We start from the raw sequence: 25389 nt of genomic DNA on the forward strand, positions 1-25389 counted from the left end.
ATGATGTGTTATCAGTGTTATTATATAGGATACAAAAACTCCCTGATCTTTGTCAGATATGATGACCATTTCCTGTTATGAGCCTCCAGTCAGTTAACTTCTAACTTGAAAAAACAGCTGCCCCAACTGGTAATGTAAGGCAATGTCCATAACAGGTACAAGAACGGATGATAAAAAACAAATGATTCTACAGTAAACGACATCCATTTGTCTAAAAAGCAGTGCTACTTTGAAATTGATATCACTTACCAGAGGGGAGGCATGGTATACAGTTGTGCTCATAAATTGACATACCCTGTACATACACATGCTAAAGTTGACTAAAAAGAGTAATAAAAAATCATCAAATGAGGAAATATCCAACCTTTAAGGACACCAATTGTCTTTGTGCCTCCTAAATAAATAAATGTTCTTCCTTAAAATACAAATATATATTAAAATAGCCCCACATCATCACATACCCTTCACCATATCTCACAATTGGGGTACTTTCCATAAGATCAACTCTCAAAGTAAATCAAACCAACTATTAGGTTAACTGAAATAAAACCATTCCAATCTCAAGGTATGGTGAAGGGTATGTGATGATGTGGGGCTATTTTAATTCCAAAGGCGAAGGGAACTTTATTAGGATGCATAATATCCTGGATCCATGAAATAACTGGCCTTTAAAAATAAAAATCTGCCTGCCTCTATGGGAATTTAACATAGGCAGGAGGCAGGGCCGTAGTCACCATAGACATTGAGGGGGACGTGTCCCCCCCAATATTCAAATATGACCAAAATGCCCCAATATACAGACATAGAAAAAATAAATAAAAAAAAAAACTCTACAGGAAACCAACAACCACCATCATCTGAAATGTAATCAAACATAAATAACGCACAAATGAGTGACCGGGTGATGGTTCCAGAGCAGCCTGCAGCCCTGAGTGGCTTCACCCCGGTGCTTTTCCTTTTCCTTGGTGGCGTCAAAAGCTTCCATTTACTGCAAGGATACAAGGATACAAGGATACAAGGATACAAGGAAGTTTATTGTCACATGCATATAGTTACTGGAAGTAAGAAATGCAGTGAAATTATGTCTGGTGTCAGCCTATTTGTGCATGGGGGTAAAGAGTGCAGTAGAAGAGGGGTTTAGTAGATTAAGTGGCAAGGGCTGCATAAGAAAGGTGGGGGAGGATTGGGATTGGGTGGGGGGCACCAACAAGGAGCACCCAAGAGCAACAGGGGCAAGGAAAAACTCCCTGCACCCTACCAAAGATCCTTGATTACTGTACTAGCTCCGCTTTAACCCTCTCTGACCCTACTGCGGTGAGGTAGGGCTGGCAACAATATCGCAAAAGCTCACAGTTCTCACAAAACTTGTTGGAAAGGTGTAGCACAGGCTAAGGAAATCCCAAACATTTTGGAGCCGATCAGACTCAAAGGGAACTTTGAAACATTTTCCATATTGTAACGTATTGTCGCAATGATAGCGAAAGTGAAAAGTTTTATTTTAAATTATGAATTTGTGCAAGCCTGTGTCATTAATTTCTTTCACATGTCTTACAACATAAATAATGCATTCATATGCTAGTACTATTGCCAGGAATTACCCTGTTTATAGGATTCTTAGAAATGGTTGTTGCATCTTGCATATTATTTACATGCGAACATTTACATGCGCATCCATGCAGGCAAAACGTAGGAATCAAATGTGGCGACGGCACACAAGTTGGAAAAAATTTTGTAATGACTTGTGATTTTTAATAATATTTTTTGCATGGCCCTCAGACCCCACCACAGATATGGTCCCTCCCAATGTTGACATCATGACTACAGCCTTGAACATAGGGGTATGTATACTTATGACATGGTGCATGATGTCAACAACAACACCTTAAAATTTAACATTTCATCATGAATCAACAAATAACACACTGCAAGGGGACACAGGATTCATTAAATCAATGTAGCCTGTTTAATCACATGATTCTGACAGAAGCAGGCAATGCGGAGCCAATCAATCTAGCAAAGGCAAGAGAAAAGTCAAATAAACTAAATGTACCGCATAGCGGTACAAAATATGACCGCCGCTCAGTCCTGTACATCTGTTCCGCGAAAATAAATCACACTTCAATTTGTCTCCATATTTTACTCCATCCCCCACTCTTGAAACTTTTGTGTATGCTTGTTTGGCATGCCTGAGTGTGTGTGTGCGGCTGCACAGAAAGTAGCCTACTGGTGCTGAAAAGGTGAATAGATTGTAGAATAGCCAAAGAAGATGTAGCATTGTTATAAAACCTTTAAAATCTCTAAACAATCACAAGTAGGGCAGTTCATCACAGTTCATCCATTGCAACTGGATTGATGAAAGGTCACTTACACCTGTAGGCTACATTGTATTTGGGAAAAGCAAAAGGTATCAGCATAATGTTATTTATTTATTTATTTATTTATAAACAAAAACATCTCTGTCAGTTCCATGCCGTTTTCAACAGCTATCAAAAAAACAAAGGTCATTTTTGGATGGATGGATTTTTTTTGTGAATGTTTATTCTTCTACATAAGATTTTAGTCATCTTTAGTTCATGTAATACTTTATTGTCAATGCACAAATTAAGTAACAGTAGTCTGAAATGTTATTGTTAATGCACAAATTAAGTAACAGTAGTCTGAAACGAATCTAACCAGTGGTGCAAATAACTGACATGTCCAAATGGGCCTTGATGAAATGCGTCGCTAGACTGTTCATACACATTTTAACGGGCCAAAGTTGAAGAGCTGTTGTCCTTTATTGTTCGTGCAAATATAGGCTGATTCATGTTCCCTTGTATTGTGTAACTGAGGTCCATGGCTAGCCTGGCTTTCACCAGACCAAGCTCAATCTTTTAAGAAATCAAAAAATAAATAGCGGGCAGATCAGGCTGGGTTCACCCAGCCTAGTAGCCTGGCGGGGCCATCCTATATCATTGAGATGTATAGTCTGGCATCGAACCATTCACCTCGCTTAATCCAAGGGGCGGGCAGAGAATTGTCTTTCAAACTGCCTAGGCATGCAATAGGCCAGCGCCACGACCATATCCATTATCCGGGTCAGCAAAACGGCAAATACATCCTTCTTCGAAAGTAATGACTTAAGTGCATTGTGTTGCTCAACTTTCAAAGAAAAGCACAAGTCCAACTCCTCCAAAGTTGACGCCAACGCCGATTCAAACAACTGCTCTTCGTTCGCCATAGCCACCTTCCTTGTTGTTCACAGTCGCAGGACTGTCGTTATCCTGTTAAGCCCACCTTAAGACTCTCTAACAAAATAGAGCGCTGTGATTTGAGAACATCCACGATTGCTAAGCCAATAGAAATCCCTATGGTTCGATACTAGACGTACAGGCTGAGCAAATTAATTTGCCGCCGCTAGGGTGCGTCTAGATTTCTAGGCTACCAGCCTAGTCCATAGGCACCCGATATTGTTTAATTTTCCGATTGAGATATCCACGCTCTGGCTATTCTAAATGCAAAAATGCATCAGGGAGTTATGACAAAACTGTAACTAACAAACTAGATCCTAATAGAAAGCTGTTAGCTTCCCTAAGCTACAGGTAGGCTTATAAGGTAGGCCTATTTACAACATAAATTGTGAATAGGCTATGCTAGCGACACAAATAAAATCTCCTTTGGAAACCAATGGCTTCGCTTTACAGTATCAAGCGGACTTAAACTGCCATATCGTGGGCGAAAAAGTTGTAATAAAATTCCGCAGCTCCATGAGTCAAGGAAAGAGCCAATGAAGTAGCCACTTCTAAATGGGACCCACTACACAGTAGCTTAAGGTGTGTTGCTAAAGCAGCCATAATGAAATGAAGGTGTCATTGGATACTTCACACACCGTGCCTTTTAATTTCACAGACTACAACTACCAAGCTGGAATCAAAGCACATCAATTCCCCTCTCACACCCTGCACGCACTTAAAACAAAATAAACAGGCGTCTCAGTCTCGCATGTATGCAAAACTGTATCAGACCGGTGTAACGTTGGTAAATCTTCAATTGCACAGAATGATTTTTTGTAGCGTGCAACAAATGACAGTCGAAAAGATACAATTACAGTGCTGCTATCAATTTGTTTGGTATAACCGCATTTATAGTTTTCTACAAATGCAATCAATCAAATTGGCCTCCATCACTCAACCAATGCTAACGGTAACATTACCTAGGTCCTTATTGATATTATAAGATTAACGTACCTGCAGTAAAAACCAAGCATGTCCGATAAACATCCTCAGATTTATTTCGGCTTCAAGAAGAAATGGAAATTACATTTCATGTGAACATCATCCTATCCTTGTTAGACGTTCTCTGCGGTAAACTACACTCCTTGTATGAAGCGTCCATTGTTTTTCCAACCCACTTTTAACTTCCAACAAAATTACGTCTCACTGCAACGACGCGCCATCTAGTGGACAAACGACTACTTATCGCCAATACAGGAAATGCAGCCATGATGATGATTATTTATTTATTATTTTTTGGCTTTCTTTTAATCCTACTGAATTTGTAATTATGTATCGGCCGTTCTAATACCGATAGTATGTGGGCGCCTGTGTGTGTGTGCATGTGTATATGTGTGCACCGCCATCTACAGGCCAATGAGTGTACAGTCACTAAATGTACACATAACCTCATTTTTTTTAGACCCCCCCATGGATGAAATTCTACGAAACTTGGCATACCCCCAGAGAATGCCAGGTCAATCATACACATACAATATGGTGCAGTTCTGAACATCTTAACTGAAGATAGGGGCGATTAAAGCAGAATAATATTGCATTTTCATGGGGGGGGGGGTGCAAATCACAAATGAGTGATTATGGGCCAGATTGATGTGGGCCCTTGAGACTGGGGGGGGGGGTTAGTGGCCCCTGGGGATGAAACAAAATTTTTCCGTAAAAGTCTAGTGGGGCTACATACCCACCAAATTTCATGTGCCCCGGTGGTTCGGTGTCCCGGGTATCGTTGACCAAAAGATTCAGGAAGTAGATGACGAAAAAAAAAAAAAAAAAAAAAAAAAAAAACTTGGACAATCTCTATATGACCGCTTCGCTAGCTTTGCTAGCGGCGGTCATAATAAAAAGTACAATCTGAAAAGTGAGAATGTTTTCTTACTGTATTTCATATCCTCCTGGAAATTATTTATTATTTGTATGTTGAGGGGGAAAAGATCTGCACTGAAGGAAGTGTTCATAAATCATAACATGTGGATTATCTAGGATATGAGTCTTTCAGTCCAATTTTATTAAATGGGGAAATTGTGAATACAGATGGTGACCTTTGACTTGGATCTGAATGAGCAGTTTGCTGTTGCCCTGGCATATAATCATGATTGGTTCTCAGATGCCTGGTTGTGTTCAGTTGGCAGAGATGTTGTGCCAAGAGAAAGTGTCACAAAATGTTATGTAATAGAGAATAATACACAAACCATAACAATATCAAAGTCAGTGGCTCCATGAGGTGCAGTTGAGTCACCGTATATACAGTACAGCATAAGAAGTGAAGGTGCAAAAACCTGATGAAAAGGTGTGAGAGAGTAATGCAAATGGTTTTTGTTTGCATGATTGCAGACTTAGTAAAATTGCAGAGTTAGTGATTGCCACTTTACTTGAAATGGTCTCATGGCATGACCATAAGACAATGAGAGGATTCAGAGTTAAGCAAAAAAGGACATAGGAAAGGAAAATATTTACATAGATTTCTGGTGTTGTTGAGGATATCTTCTCCAGTATGTTGTCTCAGTCACTTAGGAGGAGATGATTTTCATGCGCGGTGCCATATGTGTCCCTATGCTATCTCTGCTTTGGCTTCCTGCTCCATCAGGAGAGTGATGTCACTGGAGCACTTCCTGCTTCTCTCTCCGTCTCCTGTTGAGGGGTGTCGCTTCAGGTCCCGCTCACGGAAGTGTTTGAACATCTCCGTTTCAACAGCTCCTTTCTCCTGCTCCGGCCTCTGGAGTGGGAGACTCCTTCCTTTTCTGGCCAGCACACAAAATGTCAACATTAACACTAGGCTAAGGTATTTTGTGGGTCAGACATTCCCCCAAACAGAGTGATATGTTCATATAGTTAATACATAGGACCACTCATATACACAAAGGCAGAGAAAATGTATCTCAGCGAAACACCATATTGTTTTTAAGTTGTATTATTGACAGAAGAATTGGCGTAACAGCTTCAAATTTGAAGAAAGATCAATGTATCGGTACATAACTTGCAACTTCAGGCACAATCAAACTTACTTTTTGTAATACACAGCTGTTGCAGCCAAGAGGACAAAAAGAAGACCCAGTGTGACAAGGAGTGCAACAGGTGCTGCTACAATGAAGAAAATGGGAAACAAATGACTTGCATGTATTTCTCTGGGAATTCATCACAGTGTTTAAAGCAGTGATTCTCACCTCCTAGGTTAGATTGTACAGAGTATTCTAAATGGAATGGAGCAAGACCAGCTGTCTGCACTGGAGGAGAAAGAGTGGAGGTGGAGGAGGAGGTGGTGGTGGAGGTGGAGGTGGTGGTAGAGGAGGCTGGGAAGGAACGAGTAGAGGTGGTTGTCCGGCGAGTAGTGGTGCTGGTGGTGGTGACAGGAGTTTTGTGGAGCGTTGTATCAGCTTTTTTGGAGGGTGGGGGAGGGATGGAGGGAGAGATAGCATGAGGTGAGATGGTGGAGGTGGGGAGGGGGACCCTCCTGGTCAGAACAGAGGTGATAAGGGGTGGAAGTGTCACAGGGTGTCGAGGGGAAGTGCTTCCTTCCTGTTTCTTCGTGGTCACACTTCTAGTTGCCATGGCTCTCTGGGTTGTCACTGTGCCTGAAGGATGATTAGCAGAATGAGAACATAGTGTTCTCAGATCATTCAGAGAGATTTGAAATAAGAAATGGTAAAACATTAGCCTAGAAATCTAGACGCACCCTAGCGGCAGCAAATGTAATTTGCAGCCAGGGTAGTCTAACAACTCTCTGTTGGCTTGCAAGCTGGAAAAATTAAGCTTCTATCAGGCCAATCACATCGTGTATAGAGTCGGCGACGGCAAATTTCTGGCGAATTTCCTGCTACTTGAAAACAAGGAAGATGGGTGCTGCTGCTGGCGAACAGCGGCCTTTAAATCGCGACTCGAGTTAAGCTTTTTTTAAATTGGCAAATGTTTGATCAACTAGCCAACTAGCTCCGCTGGTGGAAAAATGCGTGGGACTATGATTTGTAACGCTATCCTATTGCGTGCAGAGGAAATTTGAAAGACAACCGTTTATCCTGCCCCTCGGATTGAGCAGTGCCAATGGTAAGTATGGTTAGTAAAACATACTAAAATGGTAAAACGTTACATTCCATATTTCACACAGAGGTTTTGTAAATTACAAAACAAAACAAAATCTACATATTTAATGTATAATTTATATGGCAAATATGTAACAGTTTATCTGACTTTTAACAATTACATAAATAACCATGAAATATATAATATTGCAAGTACATACCTGTATCTTTGAAGCAAAACACATCAAAAAGTTGGCTTTCAGGGGCTCTCCAAGGGACGAGTCCAGTTTTACTCTGGCCACACCTTGGGTTGGCCTGAATACGTGGGGCAACTGCAATCTTCTCCTCCACCCAGCCAAATCTGAAGGAAAAGCCATTTGACAGTCACATGCCCTTCTCTTATGAGGAATGATTTTCCTTGTTAATATTGTTACACACAAATAAAAGGACATTTTCATGCATTGCCTCATTATGGTAACATTATGAAAACAAAAGGAAATGGCTCAACACAATACAATCTGCTACATTGAGGGGAATATTTGATTCTTTGAGATTGTCCTTATCCAATGTGGCCCTAGATGACTACAACACAGCAAAAACAGACTACTTTGAGCCGGACCTGAAGAACATCGCAATTCTATCTCAAATCCAGTTCCTTCAGCTAATTAAACTCCAACATTTCCCAAAGACCCTTCAGCAGATACTCAACCCATGAAGTCTCTCTATACAGCTCCCTCACAGTGCATGCCCACCTTCTCAAGATCAAGCACAAGAGGTACTATTCTCTCAGACTTCACTCACAGACATGAACCAGACAAGCTCCCCCACATCTCCACCTAAACTGACTTGAGCTCAGCCAGACCCACATCAGGGCAAGGCCTGTTGCTGGCTTAGCAGACTTCTGGAAACGTCTTAGTGGTTCACTCCTTACCTGCACATCTCCAAGCCATTCTGGAGCGCCGTCTCCACCTGAGCCTTGGTTGCGATGTTTGCGTGTAGAGCCTCACACACTTCAATGGCCACAGAGGCAGTGAAGCTGTACTTATTATTCTGTGTGACCATGAAGACTTCTGAGATAATCTTGCTGGTCACTGAGAAAAAATGAAACACTGCGTTTAGGAAAAGTATACCTACAACTGTTCAAAGTAATGAAGTTACACTTAACAATGCATTTGTCATTTGAATGCAATAAAAAGTAACTGAAATTATGAAAAAAAATGCCCCCCAGAGACATTTGTACCTTGAAGTTGTGTAACATCCAGTGCAAATGCACAGAAAGCTCCGGAAAGCAGCAGGAGGCATGAAGTAGCCCAACGTCTGACCATGCTGTCCCTCAGATCATTCAGAGAATTCATTCTGTTGTCCTGTCAGGTGTGTTAGGGAGACGGACGACCTTTTGCATATGCAGCCCGTTAAAGAAGTGGCCCTCAACTGATGACACAATAGCCCCTGAGCGAGTGAAAACAGGAAGCAGAGGATGTGCTGTGCTAAGGCCTTTGACAAGAGAGCACAGCCTCTCCAGCCAGTGATTAGGGTCAGAATGTGAACAGGGTAAAGAGCAATTACATACAAACTCTCACTTTGTATGAATGAGGAAGGATGAGGGCATGGTACCCACACAATATGATATTATCAGTAACTTAGATACAATATTATTAGATATTATCAGTAACTTGATTACATCAAGCATGGTTCTCTTGAATTGAACTATGTTGAAATGTGTTTTAATTGGATCTATACATGTTATGAATGTCCCTCACCTGTTCTGATTTCCAAGACCCATCTTTTTCTTTATACTGTTTATATCAATGAGGATGATATACATTGAGTTCTTACATGAGTACATCTCCCATGATGATTACAGCTACTGTGTATTGCCTATTCAAATATTAAAAAGCACACTGAATTATCTGTTACTATTACGCAAATATTACATTCTACATTTTTACAGACCAATCTGAAAACACAGCCATCTCTAATTTCATAGAAAATAGGTTAAACACTTTATCTTAGCAGTAATTCTGCCACTGGCACTATTGCCATGGCTTGGTCAGGAAATGTCGTGTTTCTGAGCTTCACTGTACTCTGTGTGGGAGCATTATACCCCCACCTTAGTCAGCATATACAGGCAGAAATATTTTGGAGTGCAGAATTGGGCACTGGGAGACTATTGGTGGAAATCACCCCTGCCGTAGTGGCCTTCACATCCCTGTTTTTCTTTCCTCCCTTCATCTTCACATGACCCTTCTAATCTCCTCTTTTTTCCCTTCATCAGCTTCCACTCCAACTTTCACCTTCGGAAGCCCCTGTGACCACTCTCTTCCTGCCCCTGTTCCATAATCAACAATTGACATGGAATGTGCAACAGGCCAAAACAATCACAAAAATGTCATCACATCAATGTCTTTATTGTATTACAGTAATTTCCTACCATTCTACAACCCCAATTTCAAAAAAGTTGGGACGCTGTGTAAAATGTGAATAAAAACAGTATGCTATGATTTATAAATCATGTTAGCCCTTACTGATTCCTGAGATAAGAGACAAAACAACTTTTTAAATCTTCAATTTTTAAAAAAAATACTACTTCAAAATGGTTTTATATTAAAACACTTTTTATGAAAACTGACATTTAGTCACTTCATAATTTGATTTGGTCAACTCCATCAGACACATGTAAAGGTATTTTATTTTAATTTGATCAATTCAACAAGACTGTAAAGTTATTAATTGTTTAATGTTGTTCCCTAGCAGAGTTAAGTAATAAAATCCATTCCGTATTTTGTAATGATTTTACACTATTTTGGAAAACCCCATTTTGAAATAAATTCATTTGGTATATTCATCTATGATATTAAGCATATATAATCAGTGTTCTTATGCAAATAAGACATCATTGTGTGTAGCCTAGTTCAAATGGTGTTTTACTATATTTACACAATAAATTGAACAGAAAGTAACAGATTTTGTAAAAAAAAGGACAAAAGCCCGACTGATAAATCTGTTTGCCGATATGAGATATTTGCCAAACTATCAGTACCGGCATTTATAAATATAATTATACCGATAATTATTTTTTAAAATAAGTAGCCTAAAGGAAAGCCAAATAGTGATCCCTATCTAAAATTGTTTTCCAGCTTAACGATAAACAGTTTTTCCAACAGTAAAATAAAATAATGTTAGCATTGGTTGAGTGGGGTAGGCTAACATGATTGTTGATGTATTTGTGAAACATTAACGCGGTTATACTGAATAACTAAAAAACAGCACTATAATTTTGACTGTTATTTCATACATTTTCTGACCATGTAGCTAAGGTAGTTAGCCACAACAATAGCATTAGCTAATAGCCAGTTTGTCTAGGTAGAGTGTCCTCCTTTTTGGGCTCTTGTCTGCCTTTTTGACAAGTAGGCCTACTCCACAGCAAACAATGCTTGTAAGTAGCGATGATAAAATTGCTGCACAGCAGACAAGGCTTATGAGCAGCAATCGATGATAAAAAAACAACACATTCTCTGCAGTTGGCTGGCTCATTACAGATAGGAGGTGGCATGCATTACACTCTAGTTGACCCCTCCCCCGCCCCCACCCCTCAATTTGTCCTCATTTTTGTCCTCACAACTACTCCTCCTTTTCAGAGTCTAGTTGGTGATCACCCTATTTCAAAGTGTTTCTGCACAGAACCACTTGCATCAAGCGAAAAAATAGATGTCCCTTCTGTTCTCTAGCTGAGCTGGGTTGCGGTTGCAGCATCCTTTGAGCCTTGTCTGAGGCACAGATATGATAGAGGCAGTGTGGCTGCTCTATCCTGTTATTGTAACATGTGGTCACCCTATTTCTCCTACTATATATAGTACACATGTAGCCTCCACTTCCCTTTTTAAACACCAATTATGACTATCAACTGGTCTTTTTTAATGTTCTGCACAGAAGCGCTCGCATCCCTTCTATTCTCTTGCTGGTTCGCGGTTGTAGCGGGCACGGTCCAATCCTGAGAGACCTGAAAGACTTGATGCTAATATTCATAATAATTATTTCATAATTTATTGTATAAGAGCCTTTCATTAGGATACCAGATAGTTAGGCCTATTTAAACACAATATCCCACCTTGATCAGAACTTTTCAATATGCTAATATCAGAACACATTTTTACATTGTGTTTGTTAAAAAATGAATATTGGCCGATTTATCATTTATTGGTTTTTGAAATCATCAAATATCGAAATCAGCAGTCTTTAAAATCACATATCGGTCGTGCTCTTATCTTACGGTGTTAACAAACAACTGAGAAGATCGACAAGTCCAAACTCCCTGGTAAATTTAAGGCCTGGCTTTACCAGCATGGCCTTCTGCCCAGGCTTCTTTAACTCTTCACCATCTATGAGTTCCCCATGACTGCCGTTGAGGGCATTGAGAGGAAGACCAACAAGCACCTGTGAAGGTGGTTGGGGATTCCTCCAAGCTTTCCCTCAGTGGGCCTCTACATTCGGTCAGGGCAACTGCAACTCCCCCTATCCTTCATTGTAGAGGAGTTTAAAGTGGCACAGTATAGAGTCCTACTTAGTCTCAGACACTCCAAAGACGACCTGGTGAGGCAAGTGAGGCAAGTTACAACCAAGTCTGGACGCAAGTGGGCAGCCAGCACAGCTGTAGAGCAGGCGGTGAGTGCTCTCAAGCAGTGAGGCATCCGTGGAAGCTCCTGCGTCGGACGGAAAGGACTCGGCTCTGCACATTTCCAGCAGTGGAGAAGTGCAGGTGTGAACAGCAGGTGGAAGATGGTTCAGGTTGAGGTGCGGGCCCGTGAGGAGGAGAGGCGGATGACAAGGGCAGTGGAACAAGGATCCAAATGGGACCTGGACAAGCGCAAGATCTCCTGGCAAGAGCTGTGGCAGCTTGACCCCTTCGGAATTTCCTTTCTCCTGTCCTGTGATCTGTCTATGGCACGTTCCTACATGTATGGGGGCTGAGAAAAGATCCTAACTGCAAGCTTTGTGGTCAAAAAGGGGTCACTGGCACATACTGTCAGGGTGTAAAACAGCTTTTACCCAAGGAGGGTATAGGTGGCATCATGACACGGTGTTACTGTCCCTTGCTGACATATTGGAGTGGGAGAAAATGCATGCAAGAGGCCTGCCAGTATGGGCTTGAAGAGGGTGATCACCTTCGTCAAGGAGGAGCCAAGCCTTTTTCAACCAAGTCATCAAAACCCAACATCCTGCAAATTGCCAGGTCCTGGGAGATGAGGGTGGACGTGGGCAAAAGGCTGCAGTTCCCGGAGGTGGTGCACACGACCACCCAGACATTGTCCTGTGGTCAACTGAGGGCAAGAAAATAATCCTGGTTGAGCTGACAGTGCCTTGGGAGGACTGCAAGGACAAGGGATGGCAGGCATGGCTGTTCCCGGTGGATGTCGGCTGCAGACGTTTCCCCGCCAAATCAACCTAGCAGCTATTATCAGCTCTGGGCCTGGATGAAAACAAGCAGCTCGTCAGATGAGGGAGGAGGCACAACTTGCCTCTTGGTGGATATGGAGTGGGTGGGTGGAGGAAAGCTGGAAGCCAGGAACAGAGGGGAGTGTTGTGGTTGAGGGCCAAAATACTCAGTGAAGGCTGTGTAGCCATACCACCTGCATCTGCTCCTGGCTGAAGGCTATAGTTACTTACGTATAAGATAACTGAAGAATGCACCCCACTAGGTGTATGTACTTGTACAGTATGTCAAGCACTGTAGATGATGAGATCCACAGATTCTTTGCAATTTCATGTTAAAGAAACACTCTGCAAGATTTTTACCTTAAAAGGTGCTCTAAGCAATGCCAAAGTCCTTTTAGGCAAGTCCCTCCACTCGGCGGCCATATACCAACGTTTTATGGGCACTCATCGGGCACAGTCTTTGGGTCGAACTCTTGGCGTCGCTTAAGGCTTCACGACACCAATCTGGCTCCAGCGGCGAGATCACAACACATGATTGGCACGATGTCTTCACAACACACCATATGATTGGCTCAATGTATTCACATCACACCACATGATTGGCTCAATGTATTCACATGTCGACGTTTTGCCGAGGAAGGGGTGGGATATGTGTAGACAACGGCCATATTGGCGTGACAAACTAGCCCCATGCATTTCTATGGAGTATTTTTTTGAGTGCTGTGTCTCCTCATTAGAAAGTCTCTGGCAATGCTGAGTAACAACACTTCTGTTGACTTTCAAACAAAACAGAGAGCTAGCTCGCTACTTTCTCCCCCTCCCTCCCGTGCTGCTCCCTTGCAATTGAAACTCTCCTAAACGCGCATCTCGTCTGTGATTTGCTGGAACAGTTTATTATGTTTTTATGGGCTAGGTTTGCCCAGGTTGTTTTTGTTGCCATTTTTGGAGCCCGGGCTGTCCACAGATGGCGTTTTTTACAGTGTATTCAGGACACAGGCAGCTGGTTGAGGTTGGTTAGGTGATGTTTGCAGTAAAGTGACATTTAATGTTTTAGCCTAAAAAATGTGTGCCATCGCTTAGAGCACCTTTAATATAATTTGATGGTAAACAAACTTGTAATAGGGGAATCTTTCATAGCCATACAGGTCAGCCGTAGCAAGTCGCTAACGAGAAAACCAGCCATGCAACTTCAAGAATACCGGCCCGAAGACATATCACGAGAATTGTGAAACATTACCTTGTCAGTAGATATAGCTTTGGAGAGTTTTTGCCTGTTGTTAATCCTTCACCTCCACAACAAAAGCATTTTCATTGTGTACAGGGGGAACAAGCCATGAGAAGTAGGCTATTTACAATGGCAGAGTAAAATTATTCTTGTATTGTTGCATTATTTGGCTACAAAGGTTTACACAGAGTGATGAATACCTCAACATCTTTACTTCTGAGAGACTCTACATCTCTGTGACGAATCTTTGATGCAGCCTGCTGCTTCCTGGTGGCTGCCACAAGATGATTGGTCACTGACAGTATAATGCAGTGTAATATGGATAAACTACATGTTGTGCAGGGTTAACCATATAAAACTAACAATATAAAACTATAGGCAATTGTAAAATTACATAAGCTTAATTTCAAATGGCTTAAGAACAGTAGACTGTTTAGAGGTGGATAAACGCAATTTAGAGGTGCATAAACGGTTTACATGTGTTTAGCCTCCACTACAGCCCTGTCTAGGATGCCCTTTTTATACCCAAGCATGGTGCCAGTTAACCTAATTAGTTGTGAAATATGCCTTTATCTTTTGTTGTCTTTAACATTACAAAACTTTTCCAGCCTTTTGTTGTCCCTGTCCCAACTTTTGTGAGACATGTTGCTGGCTGGCATTAAATTTCAAAATGTGCTTATATTTCCCATGAAATAGTCAATTTGTCATTTTCACACATTCACACAAACATTTCATTTGTTGTCTATGTCCTTTCTGCTAAATGTGGTTTACAAAATATGTTTATTTGCATTTTACACAACATCCCAACTTTTTTGGAATTGGGGTTGTACCCTGGATACATAACAGACTCTAAATACATTATCTGGACTTGCCACACTGCACTTTTTATCCCCTTCTCTCAATTTATTTATTAAAATATTCTAAATCTTTCTTCTTTATACTAATGTAAGTGACACCTCAGCACAGGAAAGTTGAGCAAATGCCATTTTGCTACATGTTTTACAAATTATATAAGTGACAAATTACATCCTTGTATCGTATTGTACAGTGATTTATAAACAGTTTTAATATTCTACACCAGCTAATATTCTACCCAGCAAGCCACAGTGACCTTGAGGACCTCAACTATTCCAACCTTGAGATGAATCGTTATTGCCTCCTGCAAACATTTTGTTTTGCTCAAGAGGAAACAGTCCTCACCGTTCCTGCCTAATGAGTTCTTCCACTGACGTTGATATGAGATTTGGGCCCTTGACTAGTCTTCCTGCTCCTCTTGTTCCACAGCATTGTGTCAGGTAGGAAAGGGCCATAAATACAAGAATCCATGTACAGAGTCATATTCTCACACAAGCCTTCCCCAAGGAGCTGGCATACAGGTCACGTCAGAGAAAACATGACGGACCATGACTGTCTGAACAGCCCCTTGCATGTTCATGAAAAATACTCTTACAGCTGTAGGGTAGTGGTCTGTTTCTTCTGATTCTCTTTAGGTTTGCACTTAATACCATTTCATTTGGCTTGCGGTTTATGTTCAGCATCTACTAGTGAGTTTCATCATGGTTGTCTATTGGTGTATCCAAGGAAACAATGAGACTGCAGGTTCCCTAAACAAACCCCCTGACTGCTCCGCACTGCTGAATCTTGTGCACAGAGAACACAAACAGTACATCTTGTCCTGAGATGACAGTATGGTCTCCATACCGCTCCATTTCCTGGAAATCACAAGCTGCCATACTTCCTCACAGTGTTAGCTCTGATAATAAACTGATGAGTGGAGAAGAATGGAAAAGAGCTTCCTGGGACGAAACAATACAAATCTGGCTGTGTCAGTATACAATGGTATTTTACCCCATACCTCTGGCTATAACAAATTGCCACCCTGGTATGTAATATGCTTTGCAATCACAACTTCACAGGACTAATTACAGACACAAAACAGTTGTTGTGGGAAAGGCAATAGTCGGTGTATGCTGAACCAAATCGCTGCTAAGCAGGTGAAAACAATTCTTTCTATCTGAGTCACGCATGTGGAACTTGTCCTATTTCAGCTGCTGAGCCTGAATAATGCATCCCTGCCTGCTTGGCTTGAGTTTCTGCGCAGAAAAAAAGGATCTGGTGCTTCTTCGGTTGTAGGCCACTGGCTGGGCCTAATTGGACACACTCCATTTCACCCCCCACCCAGCCAAACTCCATCACTGTCCTGGTGAGTTGATTGAGGAAAAAACACATATTATGATCATCCTTGGGCCAGAGATAGCTGTGTTATCATCACCCTTGGGCCAGAGATAGCTGTGTTATTCAATGAGATGACCTTAACTGAGTGCCCAGAGTTTCCTCAAAGAAAGGCTGGAGTTTACCCCAGGGAGTGGGTCACAGTGGTGAGAGGAGGTGGCGGTTCGGTGTAATTAGTTATGGTGGCTGACTGGATTGGTGAGGGACCGGCCACGCACCTTCCGGGCGTCGGGTTTCTCTACCCTGTGAAGCCAGATCACATTATCAAATGAATAATTGAGCATGTGGTGCTGGGGAGATCGTGTGCCCCTGCTCAGAGAACCTGAGGCTCCAGACTGGAACTTTGGCACCTCTTCAGACGAGCCTTAGCAGGGGTGATAACCAGCGGAGCCAGCCAGCCAACCAGCCCCCAAAACATGTCCCTGAGGGCCACCTCCCATGGGGACCTGCAGGCGCTCTCTCTGGGGAAAACCCCGGTCCTGGACGGGGGGCTGTACAAGTCCTTCTCCCTGAGCAGCAGCAACATGAATGGCAGTGGCGTGCGCTTCGGGAAGGACGGAGGGACGGAGGAGCTCAAGTCCATCTCCAAGCCCTCTCTCACTAACCGTAGGCCTGTCCGCGCAGTCAGGCCGGTCAGCGCAGGGGGCACCTTCCTCCAGATCAACCACCTGCAGGGGGAACTGGTCAGAAAGAGAAAGGTAAGCACAAAATGGCACAAAACACCCAAACCTGCAATTTGTACATGTCTTGTTCAAAGAATAAATTCTCATAGGACTAATCTGGAGGGAAGACACTTGAACCATGCAGAGACATGAAAAACATGTGACACGAATGATGATGAGTTTGACTTTCCTAGTGATAATGTATAGTCTACTATGCATTCTAGTATACCCATTATACATTATGCCCATTCTGTTTTTCGTCGTATCATTTACAATGTATATCAAATTATGTGTTTGGACTTGTTGAACAAGTAGGAAATGTGGGTATGATGTTTCAGTGATAATGAACATGAGACCTGTGAAACAACACTGTACAGCGCAGGCAGGTCTCTGTGATGTTCTGACACATGACTGCATCTGTGACTCCTGTGCAGGAGTGTGAGGACCTGAGGAAGGAGAATAAGTACCTGTCCAATGAGATCTACATGGAGAGGATCATGATGAGGACAGAGAACGAGCTGACCATGAGGAACCTGCGCAACCTTAACCAGGAGCTACAGGCCCAGGTGAAAGAGGTAAGGTTTTGGTGGGGTGTCGGCATAGCAACCACTGCCCATGACATGGTTCATACATGTATGTTCTATGTTCCCACAGTCCCATAATCTTCTTGGTGTTACATTCCCACAACGTAAAAACAACAACTATGGCGTTGGCTCTGATTTACATGCACTTGGCCAAATTCCAAAAAGATAGCAGACACAAAGAACAGTGTTGAGAGAATTTGTGCCTGAGGAAATCTTAAAACTCAGGCTCTAGCGGAGGGAACACAGGGCCTTGGGAGCATTCAAACATTGAATTGTGTGAACCTGGTGTGTGTGCCGATTCCCTCTGACAGCTGAAACAGAAGCTGCACCTGAGCCAGCAGAGGGCCACACTGTGCTCACGGGCAGCAGAGGACGCAGAGCTGAAGCGCGGAGAGGCAGAGAAGAGCCGGGCAGTGGCAGAGGCACGAGCCATGGACAGCCGTCAGGAGATGGACTTAGCACTGGACAACAGGGCCAAACTGAATGACGAAATGCAGCAGCTCAAAAAAGAGGCATGTCAAACATAGTCATACTCACTTACACACATGCATATTACACAACGCAACTAACACACACACACACCCACACACATTAGACAAGACACATAGTACTGCATTACACATAGTCAGGGGGTGAAATGATATGACTGATATTATTCTTGCAGTGAACAGACAAGGTTAAATCAGGACTCAACAATAAGTCAACTGATATAAATGTGTAATGATTCATATGATCAAAATTTGCACTAAATCTTTCATAGCACACAGATGTCCAGCTGTTGTTAGCCAAAGCAGAGAAGAACAACTTTGAAACAAAGCTGAAGCTGGACAGAGTATCCTCTGAGAAGCACGTTCTGCTGGAGGAGAACCGAGGACTGGAGGAGGAGAGGAACAATCTGCGGCATCGGCTGAAGGAACTCACAGAGGAGAATGTGAAGATCAAAGAGAAGTGAGATCACCTGTTATATTATCCAATCAAAAGTTTGTGTGTGTGTGTGTGTGTGTATGTATATAGTGTAGTGTATAGATAGATATGTATGAGAAAAATGTGTGTGTACGTGTGTTCCCTGAAGTTCTCTAAAAACTTGGTTTGGTTTGTGTTAAATATCTGCTGCCCCCCTCTGGCTAGTAGTGGTACAAGAAAAGGCCATAGCCATGGAGTCAACTTTGGAGGAGGGTGAAATCAGTTCCTGCCATTCTATTATGTACAAACTCACTAACACATGGGGTGATCGGTCTTCTTTTAAACAATAATGTCTAATAAGACTGTTTTTCTCATTTTCATGTGCCATTATATGTTATGCCATTGAGGGTTGAAAAAATTACCACCATAACTACAATCATATGAACATAAATCTGTGCATTGGTACAGAAAATAAGTCCAGATATTGTGGTCAAAGTAGCAAATATTCAAAAACGTGTTTGTGCAACAACTGCATGTGCTGTCTGGGTATGCCTTTGTGCTTTATGTGGCTATATTACCGTGGTGATCATGCAGGGGGGTACATGATCACATAACATAGAACATGATACAGCCTTGTATACAATCTAGTTAACAATAGTCTATAGTAGCTACTTGTTAAGCACTACCCTAATTTATGTTATGGGAGGGGGCAGGGCAGGGTGTAATAATGTCCCCTTCAAAGTATATTGTGATAACAGCTTTGGTACCTAACCTAAGACACCCTGAACATTCTGACAGTTGTGAAAATTTCAGTTCTGAAGAAAGCTTACTAGAATTTTGTGCAGACTTGTTTTGTGTGGTTGTTTAAACAGCAGACCTCTCAGCCTACTGAGATTTTTGAGGTACATATTCATTCAGAAGTATTTGACCTAGTTTCACATCACACAGCTCCAGCCAATTACAACCACACACGCTTCTGTGGAAACAAAACACACATAGACAAGAAATATGGGTCACTTTGCTACTACTGACCACAACCATCTTCAACATTCAACAAAGGTATAACAATAGACAATATGACAGCCTCTGTGTATTAATCATCTAATGTCGCAGCCTTCTGTATACTCCAAATGTTAATACTTACAGTATCCTAGCCTATTTTAAGTGGGTATACTGAGATGGTGATGTCCTGCGTATCACGTAGACTAAACTGCTCCTGTTTGATCTGTTCTTATCTGGTCAGGCCACTAAATGTGCCTCTTGTCTCCTCATGTCTGTGTACATCTGGTGTTCTCCTGTCTCCAGGGAGGTGAGCTCCAGACGCAGAGCTCTAGCTGCGGAGGAGCAGAGCGAGAGGTCCAGTAAAGCGCAGCAGGAGGCCGAGCAGGCCAGGCGGCTGGCGGAGAGGGAGCGGGACGAGTGCACCAGCGAGTGCCTGGGCTGGAGGGAGAAGCACCAGACGCTGGAGAACATCCTCAAGGCTCAGGAGGACCTCAAGGCCCAGCGCCGAAACAAAGCAGTGAGTCAGTGTACTGATGGTTGATGTGTCATGTCAGACCACCTGTGACTGGAGAGCGTGGTATTTCATCCCAGGTTTCTAATCTTCGTGACCAGGGTTAGGGGGACTATGGTGTTGACATGCTGGTTCTGTGAGTGAATTAGAAGGGGTTTTAAAAGAGCTTGGTGGGGGGGGGATGAGCAAACCAAGCTCTTCACAAGCTTCTCAAAAGGATTGTACAGAAAAATACAAACATTTACAAAATATAACTATTTTTCTTTTCTTAGTGTCAGGCAAACATTAAGAGCTACGTCTTATGCATGACTGAAAGTGACCAGAGGGTTAAAATCCTGAAGAACTCAGATGGTGCCCCAAGGAACTTTACGGTAATTGTTATTCAATGGAAACATGGTTCAGGTGCATGGGTGCTTCTTACAACATCCAAGTATTTAGGCTAATAATTGCTCATACCAAGCATTCCCCTGCTGTCTACAGGAAGGAGATCCTGTGTATATCTCCACGCCAGAACCAGCCAGTGATGACACAGAGACAAGCTCATCATCAAGGTACCGTCACCTGAGACTCATCCACATAAAAGGTTGTATTTTTAAAAAAGAATTAATTCATGAAATTAGGGTGCACAATTATCTATAGCCAGGGCAGTGGTAGTGCAGTGGCTAAGGAGCTGGGCTAGCATGCTGCAGCCTGAAAAGTTGTGGCTTCAATTCCCAGCTTCCACCGGTGTGCCCTTGAGCAAGGCACTTAACCCTGAGCTCCTCTAGGGACAACGGATAATAGCGTCTGCTAAATGAATAAATGTGAAGGTATAGCAAACTACCTCTGATCATTAATCTAATTGAGTGGAACTGGTCTGATGTTCAGAACACCACAGAAGAGTGATGACTCATTTGCACCCCTCTGCCCCCAGGACCATGTTCAGAGTGTCTGCACCTCGGGCAGGGAGGGACTCTGGTCCCTCTTACTTCAGTGACCTTTCACCCATGGCAGCAGAAACTCCGTTGGACCCATGGCCTGCTAGGAGGAGCAGGAAAGTGGTGGAATACTTCTGGATCCCCACGGATGAGGAATGACTTCATCAGGATTTGAATGGAGATGCTGGTTGAATCAGTGTAGTAGGCTCTACTCATGTGTAGATTCTCAAATGACTGCTAGAAAAAAATAAGTGATCAAGTGTTTACCTTTAATGAGTTAAGCAACAGTGGTGCACAATTGAGCATTTTAAAACATCTTACAGTTACATGATCTAAGCTATTTAGAGTTTTACAGAAGCAGAGCTGTGCTCACATCAGAGAAAGCCCCATTGATCGAGGACAATGCACCTTCTCCTTCACTTGTCAATTACATTTCTTCTTGACAAGGGTAAAGGGTTAAAAAAAAAAAAATCTCTCCAGATGTGCATAGAGGTAGAGTTCCAAACCAATTCATTATCTCAACATTATTTATTCACCAAATTAAAAAAGGCAGGTTAAAATGCTTAGTTTTGCCCATTGTAATGGGAGGCAGCCCAAGGCTTTTTGCAGGATAGATCAGATTTACTTTACGGTCATTATTTAAGAAAAGGAAAAACAAAATTGACAAAAAAAAAAGAAACAAAATAGCAAAATTCAATACCTTACAAAATACTGAGTGGAGAAAGGAGTGGGCGTGCCAAAGACAAAAAGAGGGACAGACACTGACGGCTTCATAGGCCAGTGTTGCACTTCACACAGTCGAGGGACATCCCCCCCCAAGAAGCACCTGGAGGGACATCCCCCCAAGAAGCACCTGGTGGGACATCCCCCCCAAGAAGCACCTGGTGGGACATCCCCCCAAGAAGCACCTGGTGGAGTCTGTCCACAGACCAGGTCCTCCCTGGTGACTGGTGCACTGACCAGGGCATTGCCGATGACAGTAGTGAACGGGAGCACACCTCTTAAGTACAGATGAGTCAGAAGAGAAATAAAAGAAAGCCTAGGAACTGAAGAGGTAGAAACAGCATCTTAAAAAAAAAAACTCAACTACAATAAACTTGCTGATTACCTTAAAGCAGTGGTCCCCAAACTTTTTCTTCCGAGGGCCAGCTTACTATGCCTGGCTCTAAGAGAGGGCCAGAGACTCGGAGTAAATCAGTAACCATAAATAGCTTAGTGCTGTGAACAACAGCAGTCTACCTTAGTTGAATATTCCATTACATTTAATCTATAGGCTATTGCAATTTAATACCATTGTTAGCTGTGTTTATATTGCCATCATGCCATTTCAGTGTAAAACATAACTCAAATTAAACTAGATGTACCGCATAGCGGTACAAAATATGACCGCCGCTCAGTCCTGTACATCCGTTCCGCGAAAATAAATCACACTTCAATTTGTCTCCATATTTTACTCCATCCCCCACTCTTGAAACTTTTGTGTATGCTTGTTTGGCATGCCTGAGTGTGTGTGTGCGGCTGCACAGAAAGTACCCTACTGGTGCTGAAAAGGTGAATAGATTGTAGAATAGCCAAAGAAGATGTAGAATTGTTATAAAACCTTTAAAATCTCTAAACAATCACAAGTAGGGCAGTTCATCACAGTTCATCCATTGCAACTGGATTGATGAAAGGTCACTTACACCTGTAGGCTACATTGTATTTGGGAAAAGCAAAAGGTATCAGCATAATGTTATTTATTTATTTATTTTTATGTATTTATAAACAAAAACATCTCTGTCAGTTCCATGCCGTTTTTCAACAGCTATCAAAAACAAAGGTCATTTTGGATGGATGGATTTTTTGTGAATGTTTCTTCTTCTACATAAGATTTTAGTCATCTTTAGTTCATGTAATACTTTATTGTCAATGCACAAATTAAGTAACAGTAGTCTGAAACGTTATTGTTAATGCACAAATTAAGTAACAGTAGCCTAGTCTGAAACGAAATGCTGTTTTACATCTAACCAGTGGTGCAAATAACTGACATGTCCAAATGGGCCTTGATGAAATGCGCCGCTAGACTGTTCATACACATTTTAACGGGCCAAAGTTGAAAAGCTTTTGTCCGTTATTGTTAGTGCAAATATAGGCTGATTCATGTTCCCTTGCATTGTTTAACTGAGGTCCATGGCTAGTCTGGCTTTCATCAGACCAAGCTCAATCTTTTAAGAAATCAAAAAATAAATAGCGGGCAGATCAGGCTGGGTTCACCCAGCCTAGTCCATAAACACCGATATTGTTTAATTTTCCGATTGAGATATACACGCTCTGGCTATTCTAAATGCAAAAATGCATCAGGGAGTTATGACAAAACGGTAACTAACAAACTAGATCCTAATAGAAAGTTGTTAGCTTCCTAAGCTACAGGTAGGATTATAAGGTAGGCCTATTGACAACATAAATTGTCAATAGGCTATGCTGGAGACACAAATAAAATCTCCTTTGAAACCAATGGCTTTTACTTTACAGTATCAAGCGGACTTAAACTGTCATATCGTGGGCTTAAAAGTTGTAATAACATTCACGCAGCTCCATGAGTCAAGGAAAGCTTGAATGAAGTAGCCACTTCTAAATGGGACCCACTACACAGTAGCTTAAGGTGTTTTGCTAAAGCAGCCATAATGAAATGAAGGTGTCATTGTTTGGATACTTCACACACACGCTTTTTTTAATTTCACAGACTACAACTACCAAGCTGTAATCAAAGCACATCGATTCCCCTCTCACACCGTAACGACTTAAAACAAAATAAACAGGCTGCTCTCAGTCTCACGCATGTATAGGCAAAACTGTATCAGACCGGTGTAACGTTGGTAAATCTTCCATTGCACAGAATGATTTTGTAGCACGTGCAATAAATGACAGTCGAAAGATACAAACAGTGCTGCTATCAATTTGCTTGGTATAACCGCGATTTATAGTTTTCTACAAATGCAATCAATCAAATGCCTCCATCACTCAACCAACGCTTAACGGTAACATTACCTAGGTCCTTATTGATATTACAAGATTAACGTGCCTGCAGTAAAACCAAGCATGTCCGAAACATCCTTAGATTTATTTCGCTTCAAGAAGAAATGGGAATTACACTTCATGTGAACATCGCCCTATCCTTATTAGATGTTCGCTGCGGTAAATTACAGTCCTTGTATGAAGCGCCCATTGTTTTTCCAACCCACTTTTAACTTCCAACAAAATTACGCCTCACTGCAACGATCGCCATCTAGTGGACAAACGACTACTTCTCGCCAATACTGAAAATGCAGCCATGATGATTATGATGAATATTTATTTTGGCTTTCTTTTTTAATCCTACTGATTTTCATTTTTTTTTACGGGGGTAAAATGAGTGATTATGAGCCAGGTTGATGTGGGCCCTTGAGACCAACATACCATAAAAGATTCACAGAGAACTGTGTCTGCCCTACCTCCTTTCGGGGTCCAGTCCAGCTGTGGGGGGGCTGCAGATGAAAACTTAAAAAATGACGGTTCCATGCTATCCATGTGGGGGTACATGCTCACCAAGTTTTGTGTACCCCGGTCTTTCAGTGTCCCGGGAATCCTTGTTGGTGTACGCGTCACTAAATGTACACATAAATTATTTTATTGTAAGGCCCCCATGAACGAAAAGTACACAAAACTTGGCATGCATTCAGAGGGTGTCATAATGATCCTACTCTTTTAATTTAGGTGCAGTTTTGACCTTGTCAGCCAGAGATATTGAGATGAAAACACCTAATTTTTTGCTTTTTTAATTTTTAACTAGGTGGCTATATACATGAAATAAGTGGTAATGGGATGGGTTGACATGCCCCTTAAGACCAACATACAAAAAAAAAAGGTGGACCTCCCTAGGCCCCACGGTTCTCGAGATATTCACAGAAAACTGTGTCTGCCCTACCCTCCTTTCGGGGTCCAATTCAGCGGAGGGGCTACAGATCAAAAAAAAAAACGATGGTTCCATGCTATCCATGTGGGGTTACATGTCCACCAAGTTTCGTGTACCCGGTCTTTCAGTGTCCGGGGAATCATTGACGGAAATTTGGGCATGCTAAAAAAGAAAAAAAAAAAAAAAAAAATCTGACTAAACCTATATGACCGCCGGGCCACAATGCGGCAGTCATAATAATACTAATAAAAAAAGACTTTTGCATTCCCAAAAGTATATTTTATTAAAAATGTGTGAACTCTGAAAATGTAAAGTTCTCAAACTATGAGAATTTTATTAAGCGCTGAAGTGGTCTGAAATGACCACCATTCTAACTTTCTATGAACATTTGAACGAGTGAATACAAAATAGAAATAATTATCCCAGAAATATGACTTGAATAGAAGTTAGTTAGTTATTAACAATTAATTGATAAACTTTTACAATACTTTGAGCAGTGATGCAGTCAGCATAGGCCTCTTACATCGTTTGCAGGTAGGCCTACATTTCATTCCGTTTTTGATGGCAAACGCAAAACAGCGCCAAAATAACCACCAGTGGACAAAAAGAGTATTACATGTGTACTGTTAAGACTCGCCATAGAGAATGAATGGGGGAAATTGCGGAGGTTATAGTTTGACGATGTCGTACTCCTGTGCGGGCCGGTT

At 42.0% G+C, this 25389-nt stretch overlaps 2 protein-coding genes across 2 annotated transcripts; one reads left to right on the forward strand and one right to left on the reverse strand.

Moving 5' to 3' along the window:
* Positions 1-5251: 5251 nt before the first annotated feature.
* On the reverse strand, positions 5252-8700 carry lyve1b (lymphatic vessel endothelial hyaluronic receptor 1b). Its single transcript, XM_048257667.1, has 6 exons — positions 8523-8700; positions 8214-8373; positions 7504-7643; positions 6431-6838; positions 6272-6347; positions 5252-6007 (listed from the first exon to the last, which is right to left on the reverse strand). The coding sequence occupies exons 1-6, from the start codon at positions 8635-8637 to the stop codon at positions 5818-5820; spliced, it is 1089 nt and encodes a 362-aa protein (XP_048113624.1). The 5' UTR covers positions 8638-8700; the 3' UTR covers positions 5252-5817.
* A 9149-nt stretch (positions 8701-17849) lies between these two features.
* Positions 17850-21040, forward strand: LOC125303456 (golgin subfamily A member 6-like protein 22). The gene is made up of 6 exons (XM_048257219.1): positions 17850-17930; positions 18179-18366; positions 19627-19840; positions 20107-20205; positions 20315-20385; positions 20748-21040. The coding sequence occupies exons 1-6, from the start codon at positions 17850-17852 to the stop codon at positions 20908-20910; spliced, it is 816 nt and encodes a 271-aa protein (XP_048113176.1). The 3' UTR covers positions 20911-21040.
* Positions 21041-25389: the final 4349 nt, after the last annotated feature.

The sequence above is a fragment of the Alosa alosa genome, chromosome 11 (genome assembly GCF_017589495.1).
Source record: "Alosa alosa isolate M-15738 ecotype Scorff River chromosome 11, AALO_Geno_1.1, whole genome shotgun sequence".
NCBI lineage: Eukaryota > Metazoa > Chordata > Actinopteri > Clupeiformes > Clupeidae > Alosa > Alosa alosa.

What these genes read in the sequence shown, in the direction of transcription:
- LOC125303456 (XM_048257219.1), top strand. Translation starts at nt 17,850, where the DNA reads ATGGACAGCCGTCAGGAGATGGACTTAGCACTGGACAACAGGGCCAAA. An exon ending in TGCAGCAGCTCAAAAAAGAG is followed by an intron (nt 17,931 to 18,178) that starts GCATGTCAAACA and finishes AATCTTTCATAG; the next exon opens with CACACAGATGTCCAGCTGTT. An exon ending in AATGTGAAGATCAAAGAGAA is followed by an intron (nt 18,367 to 19,626) that starts GTGAGATCACCT and finishes TCCTGTCTCCAG; the next exon opens with GGAGGTGAGCTCCAGACGCA.
- lyve1b (XM_048257667.1), bottom strand. Translation starts at nt 8,637, where the DNA reads ATGAATTCTCTGAATGATCTGAGGGACAGCATGGTCAGACGTTGGGCT. An exon ending in AATGGCTTGGAGATGTGCAG is followed by an intron (nt 7,644 to 8,213) that starts GTAAGGAGTGAA and finishes CTTTTCCTTCAG; the next exon opens with ATTTGGCTGGGTGGAGGAGA. An exon ending in ACAGCTGTGTATTACAAAAA is followed by an intron (nt 6,008 to 6,271) that starts GTAAGTTTGATT and finishes TGTGCTGGCCAG; the next exon opens with AAAAGGAAGGAGTCTCCCAC.